The 27919-nt window shown below is 39.7% G+C and overlaps 1 protein-coding gene across 3 annotated transcripts in view; it reads left to right on the top strand.

Annotated features, from left to right (window-relative positions):
* Positions 1-440: 440 nt before the first annotated feature.
* pcdh11 (protocadherin 11) overlaps positions 441-27919 on the top strand; it is a 138163-nt gene continuing 110684 nt past the window's right edge. For 2 of the 3 annotated variants that reach the window (XM_049739771.2, XM_049739764.2), the window contains exons 1-3: positions 441-1080; positions 5916-6495; positions 13330-15837. In XM_049739771.2, the coding sequence (XP_049595728.1) occupies positions 5956-6495; positions 13330-15837 (3048 nt within the window). In that variant the 5' untranslated portion in view covers positions 441-1080; positions 5916-5955. Of the gene's footprint in view, positions 1081-5915; positions 6496-13329; positions 15838-20412; positions 22297-27919 lie in introns of those variants that run through there. The other variant, XM_049739781.2, reaches the window with a different exon arrangement.

The raw sequence follows: 27919 nt of genomic DNA, 5'->3' as shown, positions 1-27919 counted from the left end.
ATCTAGTGTTGTGCGTGAGAGATGATAGTTTGTTTCGTTCAGCAATAAATGAGTTTTAAAAAAAACCAGGACACATAGTCAGCAGCCTTCAACATTAGAAGCATTTATTTCATTTTATCTCACCTATTATCCCCCCTGTCTCAGCCCTAATAAAAATGAAGAGTTAGAAGCACAACGCTCATCTTCATGTAGAGGCGCCAGTGATCCAAAATGACTTTGGGAAGATGAAAATACAAGTGAACATTGCCGCCCTCTCGCTTTCAGTGGGATTTGAGGAGGAGTAGCGTCGCGCATCCAGTTTGCACTCCTCTCGTCTCCTCTCAAGCCAGTGTGAGTTTCTCACCAGCGCAGTGCGGCTTTAACAGGACTACAGCGCTGGAGTTTTCTGCCGGCTCCTCCTCCTTCCGTGATGTCAGCAGCGGGGAGAGCGGGTGAGGGAGAGAGGTGGGCGCACACGGAGAGTTCACCCAATACTACCGAGACGTTTCCAGTTTAGCGCACCGCCTCGGCGAAGCGTCTATCCCTGCTCCGGCAAGTGTGCTGCACCGAGCCTCAGTTTGATCCATCTGGAGGAGGGAGGGAGGGGGGCGGGCAAGCGATGCAAACTGTGCATCCCTCTTATTTGGGATTTTTTGTTTGTTTGTTTGCTCAAGATTGTAAAATTGAGTGTCTGTAAGTGTTCACCAAGAAGTGCATTTTTGGATGGAAGTTTTTGACGCACATTTTAGCGCATTCGATTTTGACTTAATTAGATACAGTGAGAAAAACGAAGCTTGGACACCTGAAGAGGAATTGTACTGGCATTCCATTTACAAACAAAGTTATGTGCGTGTTTATTTCCTCCAGCTCTCGTGGACAACCGATTTTTGCGCATGGATAAGTTTTTGTAGTGGATATTTGTTTTATTCTCTTGGCATTGTTTTTTCTTCTTCACGAGGATTATTGCCCTCGTCTAATCTTCACTTCAGCTCAATACATGGCACTTTATTTATTATTTTTATATTTTCCTTTTTGAAAATCAGTGATGCCTTTACGCGGAGGCAGCACTAACTGATTTTTCAGCCCAGCCAAGCGAAAAAGGTAAGACATTTTGCTTTTTAATAGCTTTAGTGAGAAGGTGGTAATTTGTTTGACATTATGTGTCTGTTTAAACAATCGCCGAGCTCACTCGACATTCAAATTCCAACCAAAAATGCGCCATAGCGCACCGATTCAAAGTGGACATATATTAAGGCGATAGTGAGTCCGTAATTTGCGTCCCGATCCTCGCTGAGCAAAGGATAAATCTGGCTTTCCCCGTGTGTGCACTCGATGTACAGCGATTTACAAGTGGAAAAATATACATATTATAGTAATATCATAATTAATTGATGCTCCAATTTTTGAAAGTGCTTCGACTTTCTAGCGCGCGCCGCTCTCTGCATCTTGGCTGCAAAGCACGTTGCGTGGGTGCGCGGCAACAAGCGCCATCCGGGTCCAGCCGTGTGGAGCTGTCACAGTCTACTCTGTGACCTCGGGGGGGGGGGGGGGGGCAATCCGTTTGTTCCAGACCAATTTCCATTTTGCTCTTAGGAGACAAGTCGTCGTGATGTGTCTGTCATCACCACCAAGGCTTGTTTGGGTCTCATAAAAATTTCGACAGTACGATCATGCTTTCAGATGACTGAAATGTAGGGGGTTTAATACCTCACTATGGTATTATATTCAGACACATTTTTAAATTTGGCTGAAATAATATTGCAACATGGGTTGGTGCGATTTTTTTGATAGTTGCAGTACAGTTTATTTTAAAGCTCCCACCACAGCAATCAACTCGAAAGCATCAGGTGCAACATTATCACCAATTTGAAATACTAAGAAAGCCAATGCATGAAAAGGTGTCATTAGACTAATTCATGGCTTGGGTGGGTTGTGTGTTCTCTAACATGTCGTAGAGCTTACTTTAAAAGTCTTTCCTCTTCTACGTTCACTCATTAAATAGTATACATGACACAAACCACACAATAAAATGACGTTCAATACAAGCGCTGTCAAAAAAATTCTCAATAGGATGCAATGCAATTATAAATGTCATACTACTGCTACAATTACACTTAAAAAATAAGCATGCGTATATGATGGTAAAAAAAAAATGTTACGTCATTTATTTTGCATGTATACCTAAAAAAAACTGGCTGTTGAGTGTATACTACATAAGCCACTGAAATATTTGTATGACCGACCCAAGCAAAGATGGTGCTTTACTTTCCCTTCAACAATTGTAATTTATTTTGAAGTCTGCTTACTTTGTTTAAGCATATGTTGTCCATAACATTTGGCAAGGTTTCACAAAGTTGTTAAAAGTGAATTTTTTTTTGGTACTAAACTGACATCTCTTGTGATTTGTTAACATCATCATTATTGTTATAAATGACAGTCATACAGTGAGAAACTTTACTTCTGTCAGCAGTGATGGATGAACATTGACTGTCCTCTTGAGTCCCAATATTACCGCCGTATCAATTTGTCATGTAGCGAATGCAGAGGGTAAGAACATGGATTCATATAAACTACAGAACTTATGTTTTCTCAATCACTACAACTGCCAGGAAAAGCCACTGTGGCTGGTAATCTAAAATGCAAACTGCAAAATATTTTATTTGAATGGTTTTGTTTTTTGCTAAACAAATACATTTCGATTATAGTGAACTCTGAAGTGAACTCGGAAGTTCTTGGCCTGTATTCAACTTTGTCAAGGTTAAACAACTGTTTTACGGTACTCTGCCCATTTCCAGGAGGACTATCTAATGTCGCGATTGTCGTAATTTCTGCAGGGAGAGCATATGTTATTCCTTAGGTACTTAGGGAAAATTGTGTCGGCTATCTGTAATTGTTTGGGGGGGGGGATTGGAGCTGTTTCATCAGGCTGTTGGCGATCTTTAGAGTTGTTCAATTTGTTGACCCCAAGACAAGTCTTTTAGAAATCCCATTTCCGTAATGATGATAAAGAACTTTGCTCTGATAAAGAAATATCATTGTTTTTGGGTCGTTAGGCTATGAACACACTTGATTGTTTAAGATCTCTTTTGGGGTGAACAGCGATCGTACAGTATATTTGGCCTTCCGCTCAGCCAGTAAATCCAAACAGCAGGAAGACTTGCCCGTCATGCCGTCATGAAAAGTGATCCAGTGCAGGCCTACTACTCTTCAAGTTGTCTCCCAAGAGGGAAGCTTGGGTTCACTGACTGAATCCAACCAGCCGTCTGGACCTTAAAATAGCATTTCTGTAGACTATTAAAATGTAAGCAAAGGAGACACACAGTGTGACACTTATATTTTACCAGCTCATCCTCTTGGTTGGCTTGGTCCCTGCCCCCGTGGACAAAACAGAAGAGACAGGATAATTGTGTGTAGTGAAAAACACTAATGTTGGCGTATTGTTCTGGAAACAAAGGATTCAAGTAAGATGATATTGTTATTTGATTGTATTTCTGCGGCTCGAGTTTGAATTGGTGAAGAACTGCACTGCATCATACCAAGATAAACAATTGCTAAGGTACATTAAATGAGGGGTAAAGTACAGTATTAGAATGACCTCCTAGTCAAATGTAATGGTGCTTCATACCATTTCTAAGTGATTAAAAAAAAAAAAAAAACCATGACCAGTCTTTTGTTATACATACTGTTTTTTTTTTTCCCGTACCATTTCATTGTGTAAGGTGTTATCGCCATTAGACAAAAAAAAAAAAAAAAAGTCAATATATTTATCAGAATTTTACATGTCTGCAAATCTCAATTGGAATTGATAGTCTAGTGTCCGCTCTGTGGAAGTGTTTTGAGTTCTAATAAAATATTATTCTCAGCCTACATTAACGTTGCCAAGTTACTTAGACTCAAATACAGATACACACACATCCACCCTATCATACGTTTAGAAAACTATTGTCATGTTATGAGGAATACACAATATAAATGATTATTTGATCCTTCCTGCTTTATTTCATTTTCACAGTGGTGAATCACTTTTCATTTAAATTCAAAATTCATCATGCACCTTGGAGTGCTTTGCGATCATCAGAGTAAAGTGATTCACCATCTGATATGACACACTTCAAAGTGTTCCACCCTTGCTGATGGGATGTGTAACCCATCCATATTTTGATGCAGCAGCACAGTACTACTTGTGCTATTCATACAATATAAGTAATCCTCACACTGATCAATGTCAGCTGTCTTCTCGTCTAACTGTTCTATAATGAGTCTCGTGTGACTGCTTTATAACACGAATGAAAAGAAACTCCTTGCAATTAATGCCATTAAAAAATGGCTAAATTAAATTCTTATTTTTAATCAATTCCCATTTGTCAGTGGGTTGAGGGCTTCAGTGAGTGGGATTGCTTTGCCAAGGAAGAGGACCCCTGTAGTGCAATTTAGGTGTTCATGCATGCCGTTTCCTACAGGTTATTTTTTTAATCTTGTAAAATAGCTGGGAAATTCATTCAGCATTTTTTTATTCCTGTACCCAAAGAGGTACAGTGAATTGAATGATAAAAAACAGCATTCTCAATTCATAGTGCAAATATGTTGCACTGTAAAATTCTCATTGGGTGCTGATAATAATTGACTAATTTAGACTCATCGTCAATACAATGTTTCTTTTAGTAAACACTTAAACACAATTAATCTCACTGTCAAATCATTCAGTGACACGTAATATTTGCAAAATACTAAGTTTAATAACTGGTTGAAAGAATCACATTACAAAAAGTGGCTATTTAGCTGCAGTCTACCTTTATTTTCCACTTATTTTTTTGTGTTTTAAATTGGACTTAACTGAATTCAATTACCATTGCACGTACAGAGCAACAAAATTGGTTCAATGTCATAGAAACACATTTGTTTTAGAAATAAGGGTTTTTAAACATAAAATGAAAAATGAACATGACCTCAACGATGGGCTGCTGTTGAGTCACATTCATGTTATGACAACTCTTCCGGACCATTTGAATCTGCTAAAAAAAAAAAGAAGTGCTAGAACGGGACAGTAATGCACAATTTTGAAAGATTTGCTCATCTTAAATAAATAAATAAATAAATAAAAAGGATAATTGACCTTTAATCTCCTACATACCGTCGTCATTCAAATGAATGTTGTCCACCGTCCATCCGTTTCCTAGTAACTGCACCAGCATATTGATTGTCAGCCTAATAAATGGACAATTCATTGCAATGTTAAAACCAAATGCATTTCATTTCTATTAAAAAAAAAAAAAAACACAACACATCAGGGGAATATATGGTGTGAATTATATTTCAAAAATGTATCTGAAAAATCCTCACTCTAATTCCAAATAGCTGTCTGTCTCGTTCCACTGCACATGGTCGTTCACAAAATACTCGGGAGCTCAATTGTTTACGTTGGAAGCAAATTAGGCTGTCTATTAATAGCGGCTGTCAAGTGTTACAACTCACAGTGATGCGTGTGTGCATGCATGCAAGCATCAATGCGTAACGCCTTCTCCTGCTCAGCTGATGCTCAGTTATGTGCTGTAGTTATGCACTGCATTGATTCACACACATTTGACGTGAATGGAAGGTCTTATGTGCACAATCTGTCAATGCAAACTATTTTACTGCCACTAGTTCGCATAATGTTTAAACCCAAAAAATGACACGTTTCATTAAATTTGCGTACATAGATTGATAGAATGTGAAATGTTAACCTTTGTCTTCTCTTGCCCCATAGACGTTAGCAAAGGTTAATGTTGTAAAATTACCTTTAATTTGCTTGCAAGGACATTGGAGGGATGGGTGTTCATAACTTGCTTAGATGAATAGGTCACCACTGCAGCAGGATTTGAACAAAATGTACATTCCGGCATTGACGTTATCTGTCTTTTCCCCCTTTGTGTTTTTGTTGCACTCTCTCGAGACAGAATTGCTTCTGTGGAAGTGAAGCTCCATCCACCATTGAGTATGAACTTAGCAAGTCAGACTTATGTGCTGGTGGTCTTCCTCACCTCCACGGTCTTCATATGCCGGGCCCAGGAGAGAGACTACACAGTGAAAGAGGAGCAGCCGGAGAACGTCCGCATTGGGAACCTGCGCAGGGATCTCGACCTCAACTTGGACCCAAACATCAGGTTGTCCTCACCCCTGCAGTTCAAGCCTGTCTACAAGACAGGGGACGTGCCTTTGGTGAGGGTGGAGGCCAACACGGGGGAGATCTTTACAACCAATCACCGAATCGACAGGGAGAAGCTTTGCTCCGGGGTTTTCGCAGAGAAACGCTGCTATTATGAAATAGAGGTGGCTGTCTTGCCTGACGAGATCTTCCGACTGGTCAAGATCCGCTTCCTGATTGAGGACGTCAATGACAACGCCCCCCTTTTCCAGTCCACGGTCATAAACATCTCAATCCCAGAGAACACTGCCATTAACACCCGGTACCCGGTGCCCTCTGCATTTGACCCCGATGTCGGAATCAATGGGATCCAACATTACGAGCTGGTCAAGGTGAGAATGATCCTTGTTCAGTCCTACAGTTAAATATTTTTTGTCTAATTGGACTTCTTCTTTGTCTTAATAAGGGCCTGTTGTTGCACCAGGTGTGTGCCACATTGTAGTTGCAATTTCCCTCAGAGTGCTGTTAAGTCTGTGAAACCAAATAAACGTTAAATTGCCTCATCATATACACAGCAAACCGACTGGCTTTGAAATCGGAAGTCAAGCATATTTGTCAATTATTTTTCAAGTTTCTGTAACAAAAGAAAAGGAATAGCTCAACATTATTACAGACAACAATATAAAGTTTTGGTTGACTTGCATGATTTGTTTTTGCGGGCCTTAGAAAATGATGATTTGCATAAACGAACAAACAATCAAAATAGGAATTTTCTTGACAAATCATTGCAGTAAAGTCAAACTCTCGGCAGTTACTGAATATCCTCAGTCACATCTATTCCAAAGGCTATCGTTCACATCATGTTTTTTAATGGTGAGTTAGGTAAAAGTAGTAAAGCTTGGATACTGATTCCCCCATGGACTCTGTAAAATTAATTACTTTTAGTGAACATTAGTGTCTTTTTGTGATTCATAAAATAAGCTGTCCTGTGCAGCAGACACTAACCTATAAAGAATACTCATCAGCAACCCATTAGTGAATAAGCATCCCGCTGCATCCCACTGTGCTTAACAGGGTATGCTACCTTGGCTTTTTCCAGGTTTTTTTTTTTTTTTTTTTTTTTTTTAACCCTAAAGCAAACTGGTAATTCTCCCCGCCATTGCAAACCTTTCAACATCACTTTTACTACTGATCTCTCAATTGCTGTATGGCTGCAGTGCATTTCCGTACAGAATTATAATCGTACATTGAAATATGATTATATATACCATAGATATATCATGTTCTCAATGTTTTATAAAAAATAATGAATGCTTCCATGTGCAAATTTATGAGAAAATGCTGGCGTTCCATTTAAAGAAATCAGAAAATGCAGACACAACAACAATGAATTGCCCAATTCCCTGCATGGGTTGAATATGTTACATTAAAGCTGGTAAAGAAGAATTGCACAGTTTTATCCAAACAGACGCCTTATGCAGAATGAGAGAAAACCTTTCATCACCTGTCGTATTTTCTGGACTATAAGCCGCTACTTTTTGCACAAGCTTTAAACCCTGTGGCTTGTAGTGCAGTGCGGCTTATGTATGGATTTTTCAGGAGTTTTAGGATATTGTATGATTCGTGCATATTCAATTCAATTCAATTCAATTCAATTCAATTCAATTCAATTCAATGTTCTCTTAGTTAAACACTAAAACACCTACGGCTTATAGTCCAGTGCGGCTTATATATGAACAAAACAGAATTTCCCCCGGATTTTAGATGTTGGTAAACGCCTTGGCAATTGATGAAAAACAGAAATTAAGTTTAATTTAACTGTGTTCACAAGGACCCTGGAGGAAAGCTCAGACACTGTAAAAAAAAAAGGGATATACATAGTGAGACAAATGAAAAGTCCATCTTGGAGTCACAAATTAAGTTGACATTGTTTTGGTAAAGCCGTAATCATCAACATCCCTGTCTGCTGTAAAAGCAATTTGCATTTTTAAAGAGTCTTCCCTACTTCCAAGGTCTCTCCAGCGCAATGTCCTGAATTGTTCATGCCTGGAAAATCACCAAGCAAATGTGCACATTACAATGATCATTTGCAATAATTTCCTTTGTCCTTTTTCCACAATATAAAGCGCTCTAAAACTCGCCCGGCCTGCGGTTGTATTATCTTTCACAGAAAGTTGTTCTAAGAGCATCTTTGGCACAGTATCCCTGATTTATTCTCTCTCATTATATTTATATTGTATTTGTGATTTTTTTTTTTTGTGTTCCTGGTTCCATGTGTAAAATTTAGCAGGGATCATTAAAAAGTGCCAGAGACATTCCCAACTCTGGTATGTTTTTTTACTTTTTTTTTAATTTTATTTTTTTCTTACTTAAATTGTAGGAGAAAGTCCAGTGTTTAGTAGTGAAAGAATGTGCAAGCAAGTCCAAGAATAGCTCTTGGCTGCTCAGCCACCCTTGGACTACCAATATCGGGTCCTGTGAGATTTTTCTGAAAAGCACACTCAATGATACTGTAGTTTGCCCAGTTTTTTTGTGTTGTGCAGGCAACAATGTGAAAATTGCTACCATTGTGCTCTACAAATTCACTGTCAATCTACATTTAATGTGACAGAATTTTACGACAAAACATCTCTGTGCATCTTTACACTTTTCCCAAGCTAAAGAGGGTAACTGTGTAATTTTGTCCCATAGAGTGCTTCAATACAGCAAACAAAAGTTGGTAATCAGTCTTTTGAGAGTGTTTTTGGCATCGCTGTGGTCCAATGGAGTGTTTGTCACAACACCTGAACTGCAGAAATAGGCATCTTTTGAAATGGTCAAGGTCAAAAAAAGCAATCCCATGCATGAATGAAGAAAAACGAAGAAGCAGATAATATCACTGTATAGTATTCATTCCTGGGATAACGCAGTATCCATCACTGAGATATACTTAGGACCCAAAGATATTCAGCTTTTTTTTTTTTTTTCCTGGGAAGGTTGGCTTTGCTTCTCTCGTACTGACCCCTTTTCTTATCCCACCGAATGAATTTGCAGCATCACACACTACATTAAACCGACTTTCATCTGTGTCAGCGTCTTCATACACATTTAAAGTGGGTGTCTTGTTCAAGTCACCCCGTGTAGATCAATGTGCTGCTGTCGGCTATAAAGGCTATGTCTCACTGATAAACTGCACGATGAAGTGGATTTCTGCAAGTCAATTGGCCGATCTCAATGCCACCTCGATTAAGTATTCAACCTCTGACCTTCATTCCAGTGTACATTGGAATGTTGTAGTTTTGGTCTGAGTACTCTCAATGCTTGAAGAGTGGCTTTCACGCTAATGCTGTTTAGCATCAGAAATATCCAAATATTGTACTTTCTCTGATATCTGGAAATTACTATTATCAATTTGGTTCTTTTATGTGGCTTTGTGATGGCATTTCTCAGCACAAATTCAACCTCCATCACAGTTTTGAACATTTTATTGAAAGCGGAATTAAAATACCTTTATTTTTTCTTGGTAGAGCAGTATCAATATTAATTTTTACCCCCAGAAGTTGACCTTTTTTGCTTCATCTTATTAGTCTGCTTGATGAGAGGATATAATTGTCTTTATTTTTCTTTGTCTCAGTCAAATTTAATAAATCACATTTAGCCACCAAAATTGTTAAGTTGTGGCAATAACGCTTGTAGAGGAATGAGAAACTAATGGTAGTTTATTCTTATTTTCCTAGCCAGCACTGCAAAGCCACTTGTCCAAACTGTTGTGCATCGTTAGATTTGGAACATTTTATTTTCTCCATATTCAAGCCTTGCAGTCTTGTTCTCACAGTCTCCATGACAGGCCATGGGGCGGGACAATGCTGCTGAGTCCTGCAGGCTCAAAGGCAGACTATGGTTCAGCCTGTGATCTCCCTTGAATACAAGTGCGCTCCTTCCCAGCTCATTTCGTTCTGATAGGGTCCCTCCCATTAGTCATGTTCTGTCAATGTTTTTTTTGTTTTGTTTTTTCCACGGATGAAACTTTGTTGCTTGGCTGCTTTTGGAGCACATTTGTGGCCCTGGCAGAGTTGAATGAGGCACCCATGCAGGGCTCAGCTCCTGAGTTAGTATTAGTGGGGGGTCACATACTGCCGTTCAATTAATGTTTGATCGTATTAGTTTTCATTCAACAACTGCTATAATTCACTAATCTATCATTATGGACAAGAGCCTGTTACTTGTATTTTCTCTCTCTCTCTCTCTCTCTCTTGCGCGCTCTCGCTCTCTCTCTCTCTCTCTCTCTCTCTCTCTCTCTCTCTTGCGCGCTCTCTCTCTCTCTCTCTCTCTCTCTCTCTCTCTCTCTCTCTCTCTCGCTCTCACACACACACACACACACACACACACACACACACACACATGCACGCGCACACACACACACAACCAATTAGATTATTTATGCATGCCTTGCCTCTTTTTTCTTACTGACTTTTTGTCTCTGTCTGCCTGCCTGTCTTGTCTGTCTGTCTACCTCTCTTTCTCTCTCTCTCTCCCTTTCCTCCTGCGCTCTCTTAGACCCCCCCCCCCCCTCACCACCACCACCATCACCACCCTATGCTTAAATTCTCCCCCTTCTTTTTAGATCTGCGCATAGAGCCATACCATACTCTAGATTACTCTATATTTGTAAATTAAGTACATGGTTTAGTGTAGAACCCGCAAAGTGCATTTGCTTCCTGACCCACTAGAGCCGCCTCCAAGTTACGTACTGTCAGGTTTATTTGTGTGCATAGTGTTTTACTATGGCCAACTAGGTTTCCATCCATACCATGGCTGCTGTTGTAAATGTTTAGACACTTTAAACATCTCTCTGGCATTTACAACAATTAGAGCGTGTCACATTTCACCCTCACTTTTGTTTCATGACCATCCTGTTTTTGTCGACAGTGGTCTGAAAGGGGGCTGTTGTGGAATATAATATAAACATGGCTGGTTTCTCTCAGCATTATAAAGAGGTGCAAGGGCTTACATGAGGGTGATTATCGTCACAACGGTCCCTCTGATATATTCTTACCCAAATCTCAATCTCCTCTGAGCTTTAACAAGGTCATCATCTTGACCGAAGAATGCATCTGCTGATAATCTGTGGTGCTGTCTGGAGAAGAGGGATGAGAAGTCATCCCTTGCTCATCATCTGCTAATACTTCCTCTGTTGTCATCACACATCGATTTTCATTTAAATTAGGCAGATTTGATTACATGGTGTACTCCTACGTCCACCTTAGTGCCCTGATAATTATCTAATCATCTAAAAAATGTTAGCTCATTTGTGTGGTATGAATGGAAATACCTTGACATTCTTAAACTCCTCTAGCCTTTATGTACGTGTAGTGACAACCAGAGCAACCTACGACGTGACGTGGTCTGCACACATAGCAGTTTGGAGCTGCTTTGTCCTTCTTTCTCAGCCTAAGGGTTTCGAGTGAGTGATTCCTAGTAGTATTTTGGCCTTCCCTTGGCCCGCCTGAGATCTTATCGCAATCCACCACACTAATTCCGTATTCAGGAGTGTGCAGCCTGTGTGATAGCTCTCCTCGACTTATTGAAATGCACTGAGTGCTGTCTTGTCAGCTGTAAAATTGTGTGAAACCAAGACAAAAGCATCAAGTAAATGCTGGTTCAAATATTGTGTAACATTCCTTTTGATGCAGCCTAACTCAACATTCCACTATTAATTAATATGAATATGTCAAAAAGCATTGCAGTAATTCTTAGCTACTGTGCTGATGCTGTAAGACATTCACAGAACAGAGATTTGAAGACTGTTGCTACGCAATAGAGACCCAAGATTATTGCTACAATTACCTCTAGTGCATTTGACTAAAAATCTGTTTCACAAATTCTGTACATTTTCACAAATTTTGTTAAAACCGTGTCTCTGCATTGCTGCATGCCATAATATACTTGAAAAGGTACTCTGAGATCATTGTTGCTGCGGTGGCTGTTTTTAAGTAGTTCTGTCAATCGTGTTGACAACACTCTCTGCAAGCAATTTGCTTCTGAGGACACAATAATTTACATGCTGCACCTGCACGTTCCCACGTGTCGACTTCACGCTGGCACAAGGACGGTCCTAAATTCTATAAACCCTCAAGGAGTCTTGTGTGCACAGTATCCTGACTTGAACAAGGAAAATGTATGTATCTTAATCACATTTGATGGCTGTGCCTAGATGGAAGTAATCACTTCCAACATTATGTGCAGCATGAAGCTTATCTTTTTAAAGAGAACCCTTTTTCTTCTTTCACCATGAAACTGCTTCTGACTGAAAGAGCTTCAAAGGGCTTCTTTGTTTCATAATGTGCATGCAGCTCATTCATGGGCTTGATCTTTTTATTTCCTCTCTCTCTCTCTCTCTCTCTCTCTCTCTCTCTCTCTCTCTCTCTCTCTCTCTCTCCCTCTCTCTTGCACCACCCCCTCCTCCCCACCACCCTATGCTTACATCTGACCCCTTCGTTTTGGATCTGTGCATAGGACCATACCATATTCTGTTGGAAATTCTCAACACTAGCGCTATCAATGGAGATGAATGCAATTAAGTTCACAACTACTTCCAGTCTTACCACTTCAGTTTCTTTTTCGGTATCATGTATGTTTGTTCCCCTGTTATACTCTTCAATTAAGCACATCTTGAAAAAGACAGGCAATTTTCACATTTAAGATTCTTCACATCACAAAATAACGTGATTTGGTCTTGCAGTGTGTTTGAATTAAGTCGCTAATCTTACTTCACTTTTAATTTCTTTACCACAATGCTTTTTAATAAAGTTGTGTAAACCGACACGGGCTCTTGAGTGATTATAGTGAATGGTCACATTTAAAACAAACAAAAATAATAATAATCAATTAACATTAATGTTGTGACCCTTGCATTTTTTGTGTTGACTGGAGCTTTGAGGTTGGCTGTTGATGAGTATGCTTTGAATTTGAGATGTGATCATTGTAAATACTGCTGTCTTGATTCAAGATATCTCTTGCTAATGAATTGTACTCTTTTCATTCATGACACTGAAATAACAGTACGAGGATTAACTAACAGCACTTGACAGCATCGGTATTACAGTCAAACGAATACGAGGGACTGATAGCATGCATATACACTGAAATAACCGTACGTTTGTATTGTATACACTGTCATTTCATGTAAGAGCGAGGACGTGACCATTTTTATTTATTTATTTATTTATTTATTTGGGTCTTTTCAGAGTGTTGGAGAATTTGGCTTGGACATCATTGAGACGCCTGAAGGTGACAAGTGGCCACAGTTGATTGTTCAGCAGAACCTAGATCGTGAGCAGAAGGACACCTTTGTCATGAAGATAAAGGTAGAAGATGGTGGCAACCCTCCCAAGTCCAGCACTGCTATTCTGCAAGTCACCATCTCCGACGTCAACGACAATCGTCCGGTCTTCAAGCATAGCGAGTTGGAAGTCACGGTACCGGAGAACGCCCCTACGGGAACATCAGTTGTTCAGCTTCATGCAACGGATGCAGACCTAGGGTCCAACGCCCAGATCCACTTCACCTTCAGTAACCAGATCTCTGCCTCGACCAAACGTCACTTTGCCATTGACAGCACAACGGGACTAATCACTGTAAAGCAGTCACTGGACAGGGAGCTCACTCCTGTTCACAAACTTATTGTTCTGGCAAGTGATGGCAGTTCCACACCCTCCAGGGCCACGGTGACTATAAATGTTACAGATGTTAATGACAATGTTCCCTCCATTGACACTCGCTACATAATCAACTTGGTGAACGGGACTGTGCTTTTGTCTGAGAATGCTCCCCTCAACACCAAAATAGCACTCATCACAGTTACAGACAGAGATGCAGATCTCTATGGAAAAGTCACTTGCTACACTGACCATGATGTTCCATTTCGGCTGAAGCCTGTCTTTAATGATCAGTTTTTACTGGAGACAGCTGCTCCCCTCGATTATGAGACAACTCGAGAATATGCAATTAGGATAGTGGCCTCGGATAGAGGAACGCCTCCTTTGAACACTTCAGCTATGGTTTTAATTAAAATCAAGGATGAGAATGACAATGCGCCCATCTTCCCCCAGCCCGAAATTCAACTTTCCATACCAGAGAATAATGACCCGTCCTCACAGTTAATAAAAATCAGTGCCACTGATGCAGACAGCGGACATAATGCAGAGATTATTTATACCCTTGGCCCCGATGCACCCGATGGGTTTAATATAGACAGACGGTCAGGAATCCTTTCCGTTGGCAAACGACTGGACAGAGAGAAGCAGGAGAAGTACTCATTCACTGTCATAGGCAGGGACAATGGTTCATCGTCCCTACAGAGCAATGTCACTGTCAGGCTAATCGTTCAGGACCTTAATGACAACAGCCCTGCTTTCACACACCCCGAGTACAACTTCTATGTGCCTGAAAACCTTCCACTCTTTGGAACTGTGGGCTTAATTACAGTGACAGATGCGGACGCGGGAGATAATGCTGTTGTAACCCTGTCCATTTTGAATGGGAAAGATCATTTCATCATTGACCCTCAAACAGGTGTAATCAAGCCCAATATCACTTTTGATCGAGAGCAGCAGAGCTCTTACACATTTATGGTCAAGGCAGTGGATGGAGGGCAACCCCCTAGCTCTTCCTATGCCAAGGTCACTATAAATGTGGTTGATGTAAATGACAATCGCCCCGTGTTTGTTGTTCCTGCTTCCAATTACTCATATGACCTCGTGCGGACCACCACCACCCCTGGTGACGTTGTTACAAGAGTGTTTGCCATTGACAACGACACGGGTATGAATGCTGAGCTACAATATAGCATTACCAGCAGCATCATCATTACATCTCGAGTCTCCCCTCGAGGGCTTTTTTCCATCGACAAAGCAACAGGCAACATAACACTGCAGGAGAAAATTGTGGCGGCGGATCAAGGACTGCATAGGCTGGTTGTCAAAGTCAAAGATCTCGGCCAGCCAGAATCATTACAAGCTATTGCACTCATTCACTTATTTGTCAATGACACTGTTTCAAATGCTACGTTCATCCAAGAACAGCTGCAGAAAAGTATGGACACACCACTGGACCGAAACATAGGGGACAGTGAGTTAACACCTCAGGCTAACGGATATGTGATTGTTGTCATAGCTATCATCGCTGGGACTATGACTGTCATCTTGGTGATATTTGTCACTGCCTTGGTGCGCTGCCGACAGACACCCAGACACAAAGTGGTACAGAAGGGCAAGCAGAGCGGCGAGTGGGTGTCACCTAACCAAGAGAACCGTCAAATCAAAAAGAAGAAGAAGAGAAAGAAGCGCTCCCCAAAGAGCCTCCTCCTGAACTTTGTGACCATAGATGAATCTAAGCCTGACGACCCCACACATGAGCATGTTAACGGTACGCTGGATCTCCCTGTGGAGCTAGAGGAGCAAACCATGGGGAAGTACAACTGGGCCACCACACCCACCACCTTCAAGCCTGACAGCCCGGACTTAGCCAAGCATTACAAATCTGCGTCCCCTCAGCCTACATTTCAAATCAAACCGGAGACTCCGGTGGCCCCAAAGAAGCATCACGTGATCCAGGAGCTCCCTTTGGACAACACATTTGTGGTGGGCTGTGACACGCTCTCCAAGTGCTCATCGACGAGCTCCGACCCATACAGTGTCTCAGACTGCGGCTGTCAGGGAGGATTCAAGACTCCTGGGCAAATCGCCACCCGACAGGTAATTCATGACTTCCTTTTTCAACCCACCCACAGTAGTCCCCTTCCCTACTACATCTCACGCCACAAGGTAGTTGATATGACAGGAGGAAGGTGGCGGTATGCAGCACCAATACGTTCGGGGATAAGCCAAGAAAACGTTTACATGAATGTAATTTGCACTTGAAAATTATACTGAAATTCAACACACGAGTGAGGCAACATAATTGTGTATGCCCCCTCCTCGTTTGTAAGCAATCAGAATTGCATAATTATTTACATGTGGTAGGTTAAGTTCACATTTAGAGCTTGATTAGCAGCAGCAATTCAATTATGATTGCTGGGTCTTTTGAATTTGGGGATTTTTTATTTTATTTTTTTATCATGTCTCATACTTATTGTCACCATCAGTGTGAGGCCAAACATTGACCTAAAGTTTTTTAATTATTTCATTATTCTTAGATGATGACTGAAATCAACAATTCAGATGAATAGCTATTGCGTTTCCACTTAATTTTAAACATCATCCACTCGAAATTTACAAATCTGCTTCATGGGGCTGTTTTGCTTAAAACGCAACCCCTGCACATAGTTAACCATCAGACCATCTTAAGTAATTAATTTGCACTGTTGTTTGTGATTACTAGTGGGAGGAAGACCATTATTATTTTTATAAAAATCCATACATCAATCGATTGGGATTATTCCACATGCACTTCAAAATTAAATGCTTGCATCTTAGACTCTTTTCGACTATGGCATGAACAGTGATGACTGAACTGAACGGATTTATTAGTGGTCAAGGGCCGAGTTAAGCTATGTGCAAATATTTAGACTATCCATTTAAACCAAGCAAGCAAAAAGTAAACACGGTAACTGGATTGACAGAGACTTCTCACTTAATCAGCAATTCATTTTGGAAAATGTGAAACTGTCCTGTTTTTATTGTACAGGGAGTTGTTTCATAGGAAAACGTTTCATGGACAAGCTCATTTAAATGAGGTAGTACAGCAAAGGCTTATGATTCCATAAAGAGAAATGTGCCAAACGCGAAGTACCCCAATAAATAAAAGCGGATGAGGGAAATAAATGTAAATCAGAGGTAAGGAGAGGTGGCCTTGCTCGGTGCCGACAGCGAGAGCACAGTGCTGCGGGGAAGACGAAGTACTGCTCGGGGTGGGGGGGGAGAGGAGGGGTCGAGGGATCAAGGTGACGCAGAGCTTTGAGACCAATATACTTAAATACCAAGGGAGCACTAGTCCATAAAAAGCCTGCCCGTCCGACGTTGCATTTAGCTCATAAACGATCTTCTTTAATGACCCCAATTATTGTTATAAATTGCATATGTAGATGCACTTTCAGTACTTTGTTTGAATTAGCTCAAGTATAGTATACAAGTTGAGGTTTGTCTTTTTACTGTGTTGTAGTTTATGTTTGAAAAGATACTGAGGAGCTCTGAAGTCAAATTTCTAATACATGGCGTATAGGCGACATACAGTTTTTCCGGCACACTGGTATTTGATCCCAAAATAGCTACACATTTGAAAACATAAATTATGTACTGCAAACTGAGGTTGCGATCTATCCAGTGGCAAATGATTGTTTGGTTTTTGTCTTGTTTGATTTCATTTTTGTCTTTACCCTTTTGGTGGATTTGATGCTTCTTTGGTTGGCTTTCGTTTTTCTCATGGTTACAATTGTGAAAGCTACCATTCTTTCAATTCTGGGTCACCGCCATACCGTTGCATCAGTGTATTGACTTCTTTTTTTTATGAGGTCTTTGCTTTTGTTGGTTGCTTTCATTTTTCCAATCATGTGTGCGTGCGTGTGTACGTGTGTGTGTGTGTGTGCGTGTGTTGTTGTTTTTTTGCATTTTGATTCTTATCCTTTATTTTATTTTATTTATAACATCAATAGCAACCCTTAACATTACTCTTGGCATCGTTGGCTAAATGACTGTTTATCCCATGAAGTGTTGTGCTCACGATAATTTATGAGGACACCCACACTGAGCCTTTCATCCACCTTTCTTTTTAAAACCTGCTTAAAAGCCATGCTCTGACATAGTGTATAATACATAAGCTGACTACAGCCCCGAGTACCAAAGATTTAATTCATAATTTGTTTATGTGACACAGTGGATTTGACAGAATGATTCCCCCACCCTCATTTTGGTTGTGGCTGTCCTAAAATATGCAAAAATATAGTGCTCAAGTTTCTCAATTCCAAATTGTCGATTTTGGATTTTGAGCATTGTGAATTGCAACTGATTTTCACTTGCCTGTCGGTGAGCTCAAGTCTTCTTAGAACCAATTTGAAAATCAATGCATATATGATAACCAAATATTTTATCCAATTGTATTTTGCTCTGTTAAACTTTGATTGATATTTTGTTTTCTCATCCTTGAGTCATAAGCCCCAAAATACTTTCAATGTTTTCAAGATAATTAAGTTGTCACTGGTCGAAATTACCAACCATATTTTCATCTTCTGCCCCCTTAAGCAATTGACAAGTGATGACTCCCACTTTAGACATTAGATTTCCCTCCAGTTTTAAAAGTGATTATTTAAAGCCTGTGTCATGAAGAAAAACGCATGATGAAAATCTGTGGCTGCAAAGGTTAATTAAATGCACTAAAGGGTTAATCACTCATAATACAGTATGATTAAAATCACTGTAATTAGGTTTGGTATAAGGCTGATAAGAGGAGGGAAGGAGGTGGTGATCCTAAGATGACACTTGGGTGTATCAGCCTCAGATCCCAGATGTTGATGTTGTAATAGGTGTTTGTTTATTGGGGCTCTTTTACACAACAATCTGTGTGTTACATACTATTTGGTCTGCTTTTTTGAATTTATGAATGAGTAGTGAAGTACCATTTTTTGTTCAACAATTAGTTTTTGGAGTCCGTTTCAAGTGAGGTTCTCAAACTGTGTAATTTGAAACCACTTTGGCCAAGGCACCACGACACTAATTAAAAACAATCAATGACAGTTTTGTTTGTTTTTCTGTTTGATGTATGGAAGTGGTTGATCAGTACTTTAATAAACCCACACCCGATTGCTGCCTTGTAGATACTTACTGAAATGTAAAAAACACCCAGCCTACAAAAAAATACACACATGGATGCAGAGCAGCTTATGCAGAGCAGGTCATCAAAATGTTTCCAGGGACTGTACAGATGTAACTGTTAAAGAGTACAGCTTGTAAAAGACACTTCAGAGACTACAGATTTGTGCTACCATATGGCTCCATTATACAGCAGCAATACACGCACACACACGCTTCGCACCCCTCCTTAGTTTTTACACATCTCATCACTTTCATTCAACCTGTGCTGCATTGTATTAGAGGTCAACCTGCCAGCCAGTGATGAGTAGCACTTGTGATGGTGTGCACTTTAGCGGGGGCCGATTAAGCAAGCGTCACCTTGTTTGAGTGATCTCCGACATCACACCAACATGTAGGCAGACAAAAGGCTAACACATTCTTTTGCTGACCCCTTATTCAAGGGCGCGTAAGGTCTTCTCCTATGGTTAAATAGATGACAAATGGCCATCATTGTTTCTGGTGTACACCATCTACAAGAGTGTACTGAGACATATCTCTTACTCAGTTGCTTACACGTTTTGGACAAATACAGAAGAGATTATGATCCTGGTCTTCTCTCAGGTCTAACATCAGTGACCTCTAACTTCACAAAATTACCACAGATGTTGTGGTACCAAAATACTGAAGATAGTCTTTCCATAAGTGTGGAGGCTTTATGGCTGTAAAAGGCTAAACCAGCAACATATATTACTTTCTGTGTCCTAGCCACTACTTGTCCATTTTTCCATGCATGAGTTAAATTTATCCATGCAGTTCTAAGTGTTGTAGCACATATTTGAAGTCCGATATTGCTACAAATCATCCATGGTGCATGTGATTACTTCACTGTAAGTGAGGATAATTATACATCACAATTTACAAAGTACTATATATATATATATATCATCTTTCTTTCATTCAGTTGCTTCGTCGCATCAAGGACAATTTCCATATGTGAACACTGTGGTGTATTGTCTCTGTGAGTCACATTCTCATATTCTTTCTCTCTCTCCCAGTCAACGCCAGTTGTTTTGCTTCTGTTATGAAAACAATAGCACCATGTGATAATTCTGTACATATCAGAGGACCCACTGGCAAGGGTCCGAAAGAGTGGGCTTAAATTCATCCAGATTTTGCTGTATCAGAGGGAGGAAGAGTGTGCCTGGTGTGGTGGGAGACCAAAAAAAAAAAAAAAAATGGGAGTAACAATTGGATGTGATTACATGCTCTGATAAGTACAGGAAATAATGCACAAAACGTGTAGCATTCTTCAAGGAAACCTGACATGAAAATGACATGATTGCCAGCCATCCCTTGAAGAATGTTATTATTATTATCATTGATGATCCTTATCACAATCACTTTAGAGATTTGTATTATTTTTTTGTATTCTGTGTCGAGTGTAGCCTGGCACTGATGAGGCTACAGTTTAGACTGCTCAGAGCTGGATGATATCTATATTGTAACTCCAATCTCCCTATATCTGTCTGTCTCTCTATATTTCAGGAGACTGCACTGAAACCACCACACTATGGCACACTCTGTGGCACAGGTACAGCTCGCTCCCACAGGATTAAAATCAATCTCTAGCTCCCACTACCTAAAGAGAGGGAGGGAGGGAGGGAGGAAGAGAGAGCGAGAGAGAGAGTGAGAGAGAGAGAAAGAGAGACGGGGGGGTTGGGGGGGGGTGGAATGGGACAAAGAAAAGAGAACGAGTGAGGGCAGAAGGCAGGAAGTGCCAAGGTGAACAAGTACTTTACTGCCGGTACAGCCTCAAAGCTCACCTCTTCATACAGACACGGAAGTGGAGAAGAAAGGAGAGAAAAAAAGGGGGTAATGAGGAAATAAGAGAGACGCTTAATGTTTCCCTGCTTCAAACTTGACAAAAATCCTCTTGTAAAATGTATTGGAAGTGTGACTTGTGTTTGAGTCCAATGCTACGACCTTAAACTCCAGCACCCATGCTGTACAATAGGTGTCAATAGATCTGTAAAGTATGTTTATATGTATGTATGTGTATCCAATACAGAGTTGATGGTGTTTATATTTATTAAGTACAACCATTTCCTTGCCTTTTGTTTTTTGCAAAGTTGCCTAATGGCATTTTATTGTCTTAATTTTTTTTCACGCATTAATTTTCATGTGAGCTTGCTCTCAGAACTAATGACTTAATATGTATTTATGCTGCAAGGTCTACTGGGCCGTAGGCTTCCGCTAGTGCACACATCACAGTCAACTTGTTTTCACTTTTCACTAGTGTTGCCACAGAAAGCAATTTTTAGTGCACCTACTACCCTACCCTCTATTGTTCTGATCACATTGTTATTACTACACTGGAAGAGGTGGTAGGACAAGTTTAATACTTTGAGATAAGCCACAATCACAAGGGACTCGGGTTATAATCAAAGGCTGTTTATGTAGGGCAGATTTGAAGAGCACTAAGCATGACCTTTTGCGTGTCACTTTAAATTCCCAAGTTGGGAAGTGGTTTAACCTGCTGAGAGATATTAAAATGACTCCAGATGGTTAAAATGACAAAAAAGAAAAACATACTACATCAAAACAAAAAAAAAATCTTTAAATATTTGGTTGACAGGCTTATAAGCGAAAGTAACTTGCTTGCACTTCTTGCACACACTTGCAGGAATATTTTTTATAGTTGACAAGAACATTGAGCACCAAACCTTGTGACCTCTTGTTCAGAGCATTATCATCTTTCTTCACACATCTCACAGCATCACTATGGCACAACTGGTCATGAGTAGATCATTTCTGAATTGGCTGGTTGATGTGATCAACATTGTTAAGTTAGTTACAGTATATGAAGCCTGTGGTGAATCACAGCTATAACCATAGAATTAGATTTGTTAAAATAGACATAGGCAGTCAATTAGAAATGTACAGCCGAGCTGGACCAGAAAATACATTGTCTTTGGATGATGGACATTTTGCAACCAACATCCTCTCTGATATTGTGCCATGACTCAACCGACTATGTCTATTTTAAAACTTTTAATTGTATTGCCTTTCTGTGGGGCAGGTTGTTATTATCGGAGGAGGTATATACTGTACATGTAATTATGGTATCAAATGTATTCACTTCTGCGTAGGAGCTACAGTATGACGTTTCCATAGCATCCTAGTACTGTAATGGTTAGATTTGGCTGATCTTTGGGGAAATAACAACAACAAAAAATACTTATGACTTTGAAAACTTGTATTGTTGTAAGAAAGACAGATGACCTCACATTTATTTAATGTGAAGTACAATATGCACCTTACATGATCTTTGTATTTGACTTTGATTTGCCAGTGTGGAGAAAACTGTAACTGTTTCATGTATGTGTGCGCTTCGAAAATTTATTAAAGTCTTTTGCATTGTACTGCAAATTTTGATGACTCTGCTTATTGTTTTGAACCTCTCACAATTGTTTGCTTCACACACTGCCATGTTTTCCTGTGAATTACCTACCGCAGACCAAAACATGACTAGTGATTCACATGCATGACTGAAAAATGTAAGCGCCAACTTATACAGGATAAAGCCAGTGTTTGGCACACTGTACAATATTTTCAAATTACACATACGCCTTGTAATGTGTTCTGAAGGTTTGAACAATTATTACAATTTTACAAAATTTAACTTTGACGACTCTTTAATCATAGACTGTGCAACTAGGCTAAAACGTAAAAAAACTGCTGCAACTTGATTTTTATGCCAGTGCAAGCCTCATGGTGCCTGTTCGGCAATTTGGGATACCACTATGCACTTTAGGGGTTTGGCATACAGAGCGCTTTTAACTTATTTGGTGTTTGAAAGTTCATTAAACTTTACACCTACTGGAATCACATCTAAATAGTAGTGCGTGTCGTGTAACACGATTTCGGTGAATTTAGTTGGTGCACAGGTAGACGTGAGGAGAATGTAATCATGTCTCATTCATAACTGACAATGGCGTGCATCTAAACTACTGAATTCATTTAATTCAATTCATTGAATGAGTCATTATTCTTTTCATCTTTGTCTGCTAGCAGTTCGTTATAAACGTACTTTGCATGCTTTAAATTTCAGTTTCTTCTTCCGCCATGTCAAGGAATGCCCATACCGTGCATCAATTTTAAGGAAATGAAAGGAGTTCCTTTGTATGGCAGCATATTAAGTCAGCTATGTTCATACCCACAATGGCATAAAAATCACGTTTTTACCTGCATCAAGCATCTGCGAAATTACCAAAGTCCAGTCTAGACTACCCCTGCACAGATTAAGACTGAACCTTGCATTCGATTTTCTCTGGTCAGGGAAATAGAGCCCTAAAGGTTAAGTACAAACATGAGTAACCCACAATCGAATTGCAATTATGGGACAATGCTGTCTTGAATAATTTTTAAGTTTTTAAATTTTAATAAGTTTTTTTTTTCTGATAAATTTCAATAAACATTTCATTTGAAAACAAAGGCACTAATGACAGTTATTGATCAATAAATTACCCAATCAGGAGCTTTGGAACCCACTATTTCTATTTGAATTTTGTTTCTCACCTTGGCAAGGCAATTTGCACAATATTGCTTTGCTTATAGATATAGACTTTAATGGAATCCTGACTCCAACCTATCACACATCTTTGGGATGAACTACAGCAGACAATAAATTATTAATCTACCACAAAATCATTACTTAGAAAAGTCAGATATAACCTCAAACAAGTACAATCTGACCGTGCTGGTCATTAGGAAAACTTAAAGCATTTTCACTGAAAAAATAAAAAAAAAGATGTAAGTCAAAAGTAAGTTGTACTTGCATTTTGTTTGGTGAATTATGCAACCATCCATGTGCATATGCCAACATTCCTAACCAGCCCATGGTGATCACCTCTCACCTATGTTCAACCGTAAAAGGCTCCAGCCCAAATATAGTTAAACTATTTACACGGTAGGCTTATCTATGTCATAATAATTTACTGTCTAATGTATAATTGGGTTCTATTTTGACAGCCTCTTGTCATAAAATAAGACATACAATAGGGACATTGTGTGTGATTTCCTGGTATTCTAGCAGCATATATTTGTTCTTGTTCCATCCTTTCTTTAGCCTTGTGAACTTTAGGGCAAACGAAAGATATGTAGTCATTACAACTGGATCATTTCTATTGAACATTTTTATTACAAAGTCCAGATACGCAACACATTTCTGAGAGAAAGATGGCTCATTAGGAACAGATTACAGATAAAAAGTTATGGAAATGTGGTGAAAGCACATCCTTTGAAGTGCTCAAATTAAACCTTTTTTTGGAACAACACATTTCCTTTTGGGTTTCTCCTCTGCAAGAGCCGATAATGATCATCTGATAATGATAACCCTGCTGTTATCGTGTACAGTAGTGCACAAACACATCTGAGAGGAGGAATTATGAGAGAATAAGCAGCACAATAACCGCTGCTCCAACTCTGTGTTGGGCCTATTTGATCCAAAAATACGGACTTGAAAGGAACAAAACAAAGAATAGACAATGAAAAATATTTAATTGCTAATCAAAGTTATTTCATCATCTCAAACAGAGAGAGCTAATCAGTTCCCGCTGGGAAAAGTGTCCTTGGTGGTTTGCGAAAATGGCTCACACTCAAGTGGAGCATTCTCATATAGGGTGCAGAAATGTCAGCCTACTATTAATAGATTCATGTAAACCTGCTAAATGCCTCTTACCTATTTCATAACATGTCTTGAGCAGATCTTAAAATATATATGTATCTCTTTGAGGTGGATAATTTGTCATTTCATATTTCATGTTATGCATAATGAGACAATGACATTTTTTCAAATGTGCCATGAATAGAGGCATAAAACAAAAGCACACCATTAATGAGATGAAAAAATTGCACATGTATCTTGCTGATGGCTCTTGCTAAGACAAGAATGACAAAAATAAAGCAATGGATATAAATGCCACTTGCAGAAGTCAGATTGAAAGAAAAAGTGTTTTGTGGAGCCTTTTAGCATTCTGTTGTTTTGACAGGAAAGTGCATTTCTTACATTCAATTATGTAGACTTTTACTATCTATAAAACTCCTTTAAAGTGTTCTCTCTGTGACTTTTAGTCACTACATGTGACTGGAAAATTGATTTTATTGAGGACACATTTCATTCAACAGCCCAGACAACAGTCATGCGCTTTGTTTGATGACATTATGCAATTTTGCAGCATCCTTTATGATTTTATGAATTACATTGTTTCTTCTTTTGCCTTATTCTGTATTCACGGTCTAGCGATGGGTGTATCGATTCCGTGGTTTATATAAACTGTATCATTACGCTCACGAATATCAAACGCGTTTCTAGATGTTTATGCACCTGTGTGCCTGCCAGATGGTCCTTCAACATGCGAATTAATTTATTATTGATCTCCAACATATAAGCCCCAAACACATTTTCATTGATGGAGGGGTTTGCCTTGGGATGGGCACCACCATGTGCTTGCTCCTATTGATAATAGAAACTCCTCTCGGTTCTTTTGCTGTGCCGCACGACAGGTGTGTTGACAGTCCTTGATGTTACGACACAAGAATTAATGATTTGCTTGTGTTCTGTGGCAGGTCAAGCCGCATAAACTATGTTGATACGGAACTATAAGGAGGCTTCCATGGCCGATGATAAGAAGTTGGCTTAGGAAATCACACACATCGCCAACCACACATATCGGAACTGTTAGTGTGAGAACCTGCCCACTTCTGTCCCACTTCTGTCCCACTTCAGTCACATTCACTCAAGAGTTGTTCTTTTGAACAAAACAAAACAACATGAGTATAGTTGCACAATTAGCAAAGCAGCAATTGTTTCGAGAGGATCACGTGAGTGGCCAGGGGCTGTACTTGTTAACTCAACGTAGGTTACTTATGCATGTACTGCACAGAACCCTAAAATTGGCTGACAACGAGGTCAGGGTATACCTCGCCTCTCGGCCAAAGTCAACCAGGATAGGCTCCAGCAAACCCACGGCCCTTGGGAGGATAACCAATAGAGAAAATGGATGGATGGATGTGCAGGAAAGAAAAATATCCCCTCTTTCTCTCACACTCCACACAGGGCAACGCTTCACACAATTGCTGCCCAATCTCTGCCAAACTGAATAATTCAATCTATCCCCTTACCGCCACTACAGCCACCACCTCCGGAGCTCTGGTGGTTGAGCTACTTTTGTGTGCGCAACAATCAAATCAGTGTGGAAGTGCGCCGAGTGTTTCTTTTTTAGACTCGGCAGCACTACAGCCGGAAGATTGTTTTCATTGAAAACAATTCAGTTGATTAAACGAGGTGTGACTTCGGTGTGGGGATCAGAGGAACATCGATTGGTTGTACAATTGTTTGTTCCATGTTAAAGGTGTGATCTAATATAGTGTACAAGGACCATACATAGCCAGTGTGCCAACATGAGCGGTAATGCTGAGAAATTCATCTGCGCTTCTCTACCTCATGTAGGATTATTTATGCTGTGGTGATTCATCTTTTTTTTTTTTTTTCTTTTTTTTTTTTTGGGTGGGGGGGTGGATACATTCCAAATGTCACAATATCAAGATGAACAAGATTCACAAGGAGTATTTGTGAGTCCATTTTCATCACCCCAACCCCCACCCTCATTTTTTGGGGGGTGGAAGTAATCATGGTTGAACATTAGTCATGGTCATGTTGCTTTGCAACTAATCCCCTTTAACACAGAGTCAAACACAATAAAATAAAAAGAAAGCAACATTTAATTCATCATATTTTCTGTTGTTTTTCTTCTTGCAGCAACCATGATGCAGATGGTGCATTTACAGTCTTGTGTACGTTTGACCCCACAGAAGGAAGCTTGCATTGAATTTGTCCCTCATTTCATCCTCTTTGAAGCATACAGTGAAAAACCTAACCAGCAATCTATCACGCTGTTGAGACTAATACATGCAATTTTCCAACCTAGACACGTCCCTCTGTGGGTCATTGTTCAACTCGATGGTGTTGTCACTCTTGTGTAAAACTGAGACTCTTCTCGAGTGCCACTGAGCTATGCAATTCAATTAGTCTGCAACAGTCAAAACATAGTGGTGCGTTATGTATGTTATAGTGATCAATGTTTTAAAATGTGTGTGTGGGACGGGGGGGACAAGACATGACTGGTAAACTGGATGATTTATTCCTGTTTCTGTTGATAATTAAAACAAATAATAAAAATGATACGCACAAAATAAGCACAAATAAAACCTTTAGTCAATAACAGAGAAGACAAACAGTCTGGCTAAATGTCAAGAAGGCCATGTCAAAAGTGCAATGATACATTGCATATATAATTGACAGGGAAATAAAAGTGTCAAATTAGTTTGGCCATAGACAAAAAGAGGCACAGATTGTCATTTGAACTCACAACTCAAACCCTGTGAATCCAGATTTCGTCCCACCCCTTTTTGAGGAGAATAAAAGTCATTATATTTACCATGTCAATTTAATGTAACAGTATTGCTTATTTAATTCAAAACACGATATTTTTTTATTTATTATTGGCAGTGAAGCAGCGGGAAAAGACAGATTCATTTGGATTAAAAGCCTGATTGGAATAAAAATGATTCATGTACACGCCACATTCAAAGTATTCTGATCCGATCAAGCTCATTCCGAAACGTATGAAATAATGTTACCCTTTCAAGTAGAAAGGCATAATTTGTAGACACGGAAGTTGCACCAGTTTATAAGTACTTTTATTGCTATTCCCGGGATATTTGGTTGCGCGGCACAATATTTTTAGTATCCATGAAAACAGTGCATCTGATCATAATTTGTATCCGAACTCTGATCGGATTGACAAACATTTGTCCACATAAACATAGCCATTGTCATAGCAAAAGGAAGACAGACTGGATGGCTGGCTACCTTTAACATCTTAAGACATCAATTTAAGACATTGTCCAAGGAGGACCATGTGTGTTTCCGTGGTAATCCTGGTAATCCTTGAACAGAATTCCTGATTTGCTTTTGTAAAAGAGATTGGGA

This window comes from Syngnathus scovelli, chromosome 1 (assembly GCF_024217435.2).
Source record: "Syngnathus scovelli strain Florida chromosome 1, RoL_Ssco_1.2, whole genome shotgun sequence".
NCBI lineage: Eukaryota > Metazoa > Chordata > Actinopteri > Syngnathiformes > Syngnathidae > Syngnathus > Syngnathus scovelli.
This window is presented reverse-complemented; position numbering and strand designations above follow the sequence as displayed.